Source organism: Rhineura floridana, chromosome 8 (assembly GCF_030035675.1).
Source record: "Rhineura floridana isolate rRhiFlo1 chromosome 8, rRhiFlo1.hap2, whole genome shotgun sequence".
In the NCBI taxonomy this organism is placed as follows: domain Eukaryota; kingdom Metazoa; phylum Chordata; class Lepidosauria; order Squamata; family Rhineuridae; genus Rhineura; species Rhineura floridana.
Genome location: NC_084487.1, coordinates 3272313 through 3281152, shown reverse-complemented (window position 1 = coordinate 3281152; position 8840 = coordinate 3272313). Strand labels below are relative to the sequence as shown.

The window sequence follows — 8840 nt, the reverse complement described above, 5'->3', positions numbered from 1 at the left end:
GGCCCAGCACGACCGGGAAGTGGGGTGCGGCAGCCAGGTAGAACTGGAGGCTTTCCTCATGCTCCCCCAGGGCCATGTCGAGCGGCACTGTCTCCTGTACTACAGGGCCCGAGGCGAGAAGCCAGCCATCAATAGTCTCCACCAGGAGGGGGCGGTGAATGGCTTGACTAGGAACCCGGTGGAGCTTGGCAAAGGACACGTCCATAAAATTGCTGGTGGATCCTGAGTCCAGCATGGTGGGTACTTGTAGGGTCCCCCTTCCGGGGACTGTCAGTGCGATCAACACGGTCAGATGCTTGGGCGGTGAGGAACTGAGGTGGCGGGCCCCTTGAACCATGAGGTTGCCCCGGCTCAGGGGCCTGTGAAGGCCGGGGCATGGGCGTTTCCCAAGGCAGGGGCTGTGGGTCGTTTCGCGGAACACTGGGCTGCAAAATGTCCCGGGGCCCCGCAATACAGGCAGAGGCCCTGTTGCCGGCATCGCAGCTTTTCGGCCGCAGAGAGACGTGGCCGAGCCCCTCCCAGCTGCATCAGTTCTGCCGGGGGTGTAGGGTCCTTGCCGACAGGCTCCAAGGGCCCAGCCACTGGGGCTGATGCTCTGTAGACTGGCCGGGGTCGGTTGGCAGCACGCCTGCTTTCCAGCCTCCCGTCAATCTGGAGACACAGGCGTATGAGGGCTTGCAGGGTTCCAGGGCGCTCCACCCTAGCTAGCTCATCCAGGAGCTCATCCGACAGCCCCTCCTGAAACTGGTCCATGAGAGCGGCTTCGTTCCAGCCCAGGGTTTGTTGCAATAGACGAAAGTCTGTTACATATTCCCCCAAGGGGCGTCAGCCTTGCCGCAGCCTGCGTATCCGGCGGTTGGCTGTGGCAGATTGGACTGGGTCCTCGAACATAGCCTTTAGTTCTCTGGTGAAGGCGGCTAGGTCGTTGAGCATGGGGCTCCGCTCGAGGAGCAGGGGCGTGGCCCATCTAGCTGCTGCCCCGGTGCAGAGGTTAATCAAGAATCCCACCCGGGTCTTATCATCTGGGAAGGCCTCTGGGTGTAACTCCATGAAGAGCTGGGCCTGGGCCAAGAAGGCTGAGAGCTGGTCGGAAGCCCCAGAAAATTTCTCTGGGAGAATCACAGGGCACTTGGCTCTCCCTGTAGGGAGAGGGGGTGGGGCTGCTGCTAGCTGGGTTTGCAAGCCTTGGACGGCCAACAGCAGCTGGTCTACTTGTGAGCGCAGGAGCAAGTTTTCCTGCTGGAGTTGCTCCATGGTCAGCACTTCCCCCACTCCTTTGTTGCCTGCTTTGTTTGGGCTGACTGCAAACTGTCAGCTCTACACTGCATCAGCAGTGCCAGGGGGGGCTGGAAATTCCTGGGTCTTTGGCAGGGAAGGAAAGTCCTTAGCCAGCAGTCGGGTTGTAAATCTGCCAGGCCTATCCGAAGCGTACTTGCCAAGTCAGAAGTCCAGAAGCGAGGTCAGTGGAGGTCTGGGATCAATTGCCAAGGAGGTCAGTCAAAGAGATGCTGCAGGGAAACTAGGTCTACACAAAGCCACGTCTGACGTTGCAGTCAGCAACAAGCTGCAGCCAAGGTGTGCCTTATAAAGAGCAGGATGGACAGCAGGTGTGAGCCCTCAGCGTTTGGGCCTGAAGGAGACAGGCCTGCCTCTCTTCTGCCTGACCTTCTGCTGTCTACGTTCTGCAGGTGAGGGGGGAGTATCCTGTGCACTGTCTGTGTCTGGCTGCAGGGCCTCTGCTGTCCCTGGGGTGCTCTGCAGCTGAGGGGCAGAAGGAGCTGGATTCTCAGGAGGCTCCTCCGTGTCTCCTGCTGCTCCTGGGTCTGCTGCTGTTACTCCCAAGTCGTCCTCATCTGAGGAGTCCTCTGACGGGGCCATGACACTAATAACTGTTAACTGATAGCATGGCCTTTTGATACCTGAAATAGGTATACCTGAAACTTGGTGGAATGACTCCCATGACTGGAATACAGCGGCTGAAGGATATAACTTGTTCAAGAAGAACAGAAGGAATAAAAAGGGAGGTGGAGTTGCACTATATGTTAAAAATATATATCCCTGCACAGAAATACAGGAGGATGAGCTTGGCAGCTCCACTGAGAGCATCTGGATTAAAATTAATGGGGCAAGTAATAAAAGGAATGTGGTGCTTGGAGTCTACTACCAACCACCCAAAAGGAGAAGACGAGGATGAAACTTTTGAAAAGCAATGTATCAATGTATTGCCAATGTAGCAGGTGGATCCACAGCTGGCTACAGAATCGTACTCAGAGAGTGCTTATCTGCCTACACCAGCCTTGTCTCCCTCCCGCTCCTGGACCCCACACCCGCCTCCCTGATTCCTTGCACCAAATTCTGCGCTATGCAGCCATTGTCCCCCTTATCATTGGTTCCTTCCCAAACTGGGGGGAGATAATGAGCGGGGTACTGCAGAGATCAGTCTGGGCCCCGTGCTCTTCAACAATGACTTGGCTGAAGAGGTGCAGGGAATGCTTATCAAAGGTGCAGATGATACGAAATTGGCACGGAAAGCTAATACCCTGGAAGACAAAAACAAAATTATAAGTGATCTTGATAGGCTGGAACATTGGGCTGAAAACAACAGAATGAAATTTAACAGGGATAAGTGCAAAGTTCTACACCTGGGAAAAAGAAACCAGATGAACTGTTATAAGATGGGGGATACTTGGCTCAGCAATACTACATGTGAGAAGCATCTTGGGATTGTTGTCATGTTGTTCATGACAGATGCTCTTGGAGGTCACTGATTCATAGGGTCAACTTGGAGGCACATAACAACAACAAGAGTTCTCAGATGGATACAAACTTGACCCTGTGATTAGTTTGCTTATAATTTTTCAATAAGGTCAATAACTTAATCTCTTGTCACTATTATTTGCTTCTTGCTCTTTAACTAGTTGCCGATCCTTAAGAGGACCACTCCCCTTATGGCTGTTACATTTGCTCAGGAATGTATTAGGACACCTCCAGAGTGTTAGTATCTTGCAGGAGCAATTTAATTGCACACCAGAACTAGCTTGTGCACTTAAAGTGGGTTAAAGGGCCCTAGAGCAACAATCCAACTTTTTAAAATCCACTTTTTAAAAGAACTTGACCTTTTGTGGACTGGAAAGTGACAGGGAAATGCATTGAAAAGGTGGATGAATGAATTATTAACAAGCCATTTAAACACTCCATTAGGTAAGAAAGCCATTTAAACACCCCATAAGGTAATCAGGATGAATGCTCATGGACATATAACCGCCCTGCAAAGAAATCATAACAATTGCTTCAGACCAGATATAATCTAATCTCTGCAGAAGCTTTGTGCAAGCAGACCAAGGTGAATGCTCAATAAATAGGTCATCTGGATAGGCCCTTAGTGAAGGACTTTGTCAAAAGCTTAAGAGACAAATGGCTGGATCAAAATGTCCATCCTGTTCATTGTTGCATCCCCCAGAGAGACCAGCCGAAACATAAGAGCTTAAGAAGAGCCTGCTACGTCAAGCCAAAAAGGGCTCATCTTGCCCAGAATCCTGTTTTCACAATGTCTAACCAGATGCCCGAACTGGAAGCCTGCAGTCAAATCCTGAGTGCAACAGCTAATGGGGGAATTTTATATATACATACATGTATAGCTAATGGGGAATTCTTTATACATAAACAAGAAGCAAAATGTATTATTTTATAAAGCTGTAAAGGTTTATAACATTTTAATAGTTTAACATTTAAATTAGTTTAGTAGCCAGCCAGAATCGTTTTCTCTTTAGAGCTGTCTTTTCTCTCTGTGCTGGTTTGTTTGGAACAACTTGTACCTAAACAATTGGATCAGAACATTTGTCTGGCAGCAGGTTGATCTACTCGGGGTGTGTGGGTGTGTGAGTGCGCACGCACGTGTGTTGCTGTCTGCACCCCCCTTACTTTCCATGTCTACTTGAAAGTAAGCCCCACTGCGTTCAATGCCTCTTGCTTCTAGGGAAATGGGCACAGAATTGCAACCAACCAATCTCCTTCCTGGCGCCTGGTTTTGCCCAACCCTGTCATGAGTCGCTTGTCTCAGCTGGCAGATGGGGAGGGGCAGCAGAATGACCACCCCTCTCCGCCTGCCCAAGCCCCTGCAGGTTTGCCAAAATGAGGGCACCCCCTTGACAGCCGCTGCCGTGCCGTTTGAGCTTTGCTTGCCGGCAGCTGCCTGGCTGCCGGCCAGGCACTTGGCGAAGCCTCACAAGACTTGCGGCATCTCCTCTGCGGCATCTGCAACTACTGGCACTGCACGCCGGTGTGTGTGTATAGATGGGTCCCATCTTGTATCAGGCAGCAAAATGGCTCTTGGCCTGGCCCTGCTGTCTCAGAGGTTGTCTTCATCCATGGCAGCTGGTGGCTCCAAGTCAGTGGGGCTGTGGAATCTGCTCTGGGTTTTAGTCCAGACTAAACCTGGAGTGGATTCCACTGCCCCACTGACATGGAGCCACCAGGTCCCACTGGTCTGAATGGAAAGTGGTTTCCCTGCGTGCTCCCTCAATTCCATCATGTTTGCTTTTAGCATCGCCACTTGCTGGTCACTTAAAACAGACCCAGAGGCCAAGTACTTAGCTGGTATAGCACAGTGGGGAGGAGAGCCTGGCTGGGAGGCCAGAGTCTGTGAGTTCAAATCCCCGCTCGTGTCTCCTGGGCGTCAAGGGCCAGCTAAAGATCACCCCACAGGGAGTGGCTCAGGGGTTACGTGCCCTGCCACCTGGGCAGCCGTCGGCAAGCTGCAGAGTCCAAGTTGCCCCCCAGCTGGCTGTTGCAGACAAGGAAGGGGCTGGCTTGTGCAGCTGTGGCAAGCTGAGCAGGCCCTGGCCAGCTGGGGAGGACTAGCCGCAGAGGGAGGCAATGGTAAACCCCCTCTGAATACCGCTTACCATGAAATCCCTATTCATAGGGTTGCCATAAGACTGGATTGACTTGAAGGCAGTCCATTTCATTTTTTTTCAGGAAGTGCATCCCTCCAGACCTCTCTGTCTGACACTCAGGACATTCCCCAAGCCACACCCCTCTTCTTCAGCCACACCCCCTCTCCCCAGGCCACGCCCCTCACCAGCCCTGCTTTATGTCCTCCTAGAGTGTTTTTCCCTGTCCAGGATGTGCCAACGGACTCTGGTAATGTCTCTTGCTTGCCTGGAGGGAGGACACAGAGGGGGGCACGAGGGTCTGTGCGTGGAGGAAAGGGTATGCTCTGTATGTGTTGCTCCACCCACTTCTGCCTCTGGCCCCGCCCACCACTGGCATCTGGCCCTGGGGCTGCAAGAAGTTCCCCGCACCCGAATCATTTGTCTTTCTGCCCACGTCGTGGCATGTTGGCATTTCGTTCTGGCTGGTTCATTGCCCATCCATAGCGATTCTTCAAACAAAACGTTCTGCGTTTGCTTTTGGGTAATAAAAAGAAAAGGATTGTGCTCGATGTTCTGGATTTGTGTGTCACGCACACTGCACTCTCTACCTGTGCAAACGTCCTTCACAGGAGGAGCCAATTTTTTCCTCAGAAAAACCACGCAGAGAGAAGGGCAGAGAGAGACGGCCTGACAGACTGGTAAGTTGTCTTCATTGCTAATGTCCTTTGACTTCCTTTTCTCATCCGTTTGATGGAGATGCGGCAGGAGCTGAGTCACATCTGGCACTGCTTCAAGGGGAGTTGGATGTTGCTGGACTCCATCCCTCTCCATTTGCCACGCTCTGATGCATGGCGTCTCAAAAAGTGTCTCAAAGTGACTTTCAAGCTCTCCTTTCCTGTCGAGCAAGTGTAGAGGTCTGTTTAGGGAAAGTATCTCCTTTCTTTCTTTATGTATTTATTTATTTGGTTTATATCCTGCCCTTCCTCCCAGTAGGAGCCCACTGACACAGAGGCAACAGTTGCCACTGGTCTCCATGGAAAGTGGTTTCCCTGCATTTCCTTTGCTCTGTCAGTTCCATCACGCTTGCTTTTAACATCGCCAGGGCTGTGTTGGTCATTTCAGACAAACATCATTCCCTGTGACAGAACGAGAGAAATCTGGTTCTCTCAAAGGGGCACTTGAAAAGGCCTGAGCACTCACTTGCAGCCAGCCCCACACATTAAATCAGCGGGGAAATGGTAAAGCCTAGCAAGTGGTCTATGTTGCCACCCTTCGGCACTTTGTATGGTGAACCAAGCACTACATGCACTTGACCAAATTGTGCTGGGGGTGTTCAGTGCAACAAAGTCACTGGGATGTCTATGTGGAGACCTTACGGTTACTTTTTGGGGAATTTTGACCAACCTTTCCTCTTCCAAGTCAGATACATATTCTTGCTCGGGATGTCAGAGAATTCTGATGAAAACAGGAATGGAAGCATAAATCGCTGATGTTTGCTTATTCACCCCGTGTCCAGAATGGAAATCAATGCAGAGAATATGATTCGTATCTGCTATTGTTGTTGCTTTCATTCTGCAAATGATATATAATTGATTACATCCCCCCCCTTTGTATTGTGTTTCTTTTGCTTGAAATGAATGGGGTAGAATAATGTAATGACAACATAATTTGCATAATTAATTACATAAATTATGTAAGTTCTGTAATTTTGCCACAGTGGACAGTCAGATGAATGGCACTGTTTTTAGCAGAAGACAAACTGCAGTGGAATGAAAACAGGTCTGCATGTGATGAATGCAGGGTGGAATGTAAAAGGGTGCCTTTTTACATCCCTAATTCTCACTTTGTTGGTTGCAGTGAGACATTTACAATCATAGAATAGGAGAGTTGGAAGGGGCTATAAGGCTATATAGTCCACCCCCCTGCTCAGTGTAGGAATCCAAATGAAAGCATATCCAAATGAAAGCTGTCCAGCTGCCTCTCGAATGCCTCCAGTGTTGGAAAGCCCACCACCTCCCTAAGTCGTTGGTTCTATTGTCGTACCGCTCTAACAGAACGTTTTTCCTGATAATCATTTGAAATCTGGCTTCCTGCAACTTGAGCCCATTATTCTGTGTCCTGCACTCTGGGACAATCGAGAAGAGATCCCGGACCTCCTCTGCGTGGCAATCTTTCATGTACTTAAAGAGTGCTATCATATAACATGCCCAGTTTTTTTCAGTCTTTCCTCGTAGGGCTTTGTTTCCAGTCTCCTGATCATCCTCATTGCCCTCCTCTGAACCTGTTACAGTTTGTCTACATCCTTCTTCAAATACGATGTCCAGAACTGGACATAGCACTCAAGATATAAATCAAATAAATAAAAAAATAAATATGAGGCCTAACCGGTGCTGAATAGAGGGGAACCAATACTTCATGTGATTTGGAAACTATATTTCTGTTAATGCAGCCTCAAATAGCATTTGCCTTTTTTGCAGCCACATCACGATGTTTGCTCATATCCAGCTTGTGATCAACAACAATCCCAAGATCCTTCTTTCACATACCACTGCTGAGCCAAGTATCCTCCAAAGTATCTTTGGATTCTTTTTCCAAGGTGTAGAACTGTGCACTTATCCCTGTTAAATTTCATTCTGTTGTTTTCAGCCCAGTGCTCCAGCCTGTCAAGATCTCTTTGAATTTTGTTTCTGTCTTCCAGGGTATTAGAGAAACCGGGTCCAAGGGGACTATCTGTGTGACTTCCTCCACCCATCGTCTTCTTTGGTTCTCTCTCCCATGTGGCAGATGGGATCCATCTCCTACTTCTGCTTCTGCCTCTTTGGCCTGCTGACTGCCAGCTATTTCTTGCCAAGTAAGTCCCTGCTAGATAGGCTCCTGTTATCATTTATTTGGGTAGTGCACTGAGAGGACTCTGTAATCTTATGGTGGCCCCATGATTGTGATGGCATTTTAGTGGGATCCCTATTGGCAGTCATACATACCAGCCTCCTCCCAGCCATTTGTCCTCCAGATGGCTTGGACGACATCTCCCATAATCCCCAGCCAGCATAGCTGTGCTCCCATCAGGTCCATCATCGTATGGCAGTGCTGGCTGGGACTGATGGGAGATGTAGTCCCAAACATCTGGAAGGCACCGGACTGAGGGAGGCTGCCATATACCATCACATCAGCATTGCCTTTTAATCAACACAAATGTGCCCATCAGTGCTGGAGATTGGGAAAGGCACAAAAGGATCTGAAGCTTGAGACAATCTGAGCACGCTCAGCACCCCCTAAACTCAATGGGGAAGTAAAAAAATTGAGAATTCTTACAACAGGCAATTCACAAACCCAAAAATAATGTACAAAAATGCATTGTGTTAGGGGAAAATATTTGGAAAAAAATGTACATGTTAGGTTAAAAATGCATACAAAAATGTGTACATTAGGAGAAATTCACACTGAAATGCTGATGAATTTTTATGAGGAGTTTTTTTTTTAGTTGTCAAATCTGTTTATTTATTTGTTTATTTATTTTTTAATTTATATCCTGCCCTTCCTCCAAGTAGGAGCCCAGGGTGGCAGACAAAAGTTATATATATATATAAAATACTTTAAAACATCATAAAAACAGACTTTAAGACATATTTTTAAAAAACATCTTGAGAAACATTTTTTTTAAAGCTTTAAAACCATCTTTAAAAAAAGAAAAGAAAAGGTTTAAAAACATATTAAAAAGCAATGCCAACACAGAAGCAGACTGGGATAAGGTCTTAACTTAATACAGTGAGCCGGGCAGCTTGGTATCAATTACATCTGATACGGAGACTGCGTCCCTATCTTCCTGTTCATCTACTCCCTCAGGTGATACATGCCCTGGTCTCCCCTCGCTTAGACTACTGCAATGCGCTCTACGTGGGGTTACCCTTGAAAACAGTCCGGAAATTACAGCTGGTACAGAATGCGGCGGCACACTTGATCACGCTG

General features: G+C 48.6%; 1 protein-coding gene across 1 annotated transcript in view; it reads left to right on the top strand.

Moving 5' to 3' along the window:
* Positions 1–1602: 1602 nt before the first annotated feature.
* LOC133363253 (C-type lectin BPL-like) overlaps positions 1603–8840 on the top strand; it is a 28925-nt gene continuing 21687 nt past the window's right edge. The window contains exons 1-2 of the mRNA XM_061582642.1: positions 1603–1688; positions 7573–7725. Coding sequence (XP_061438626.1) covers positions 7650–7725 — 76 coding nt within the window. The 5' untranslated portion in view covers positions 1603–1688; positions 7573–7649. The remainder of the gene's footprint in view (positions 1689–7572; positions 7726–8840) is intronic.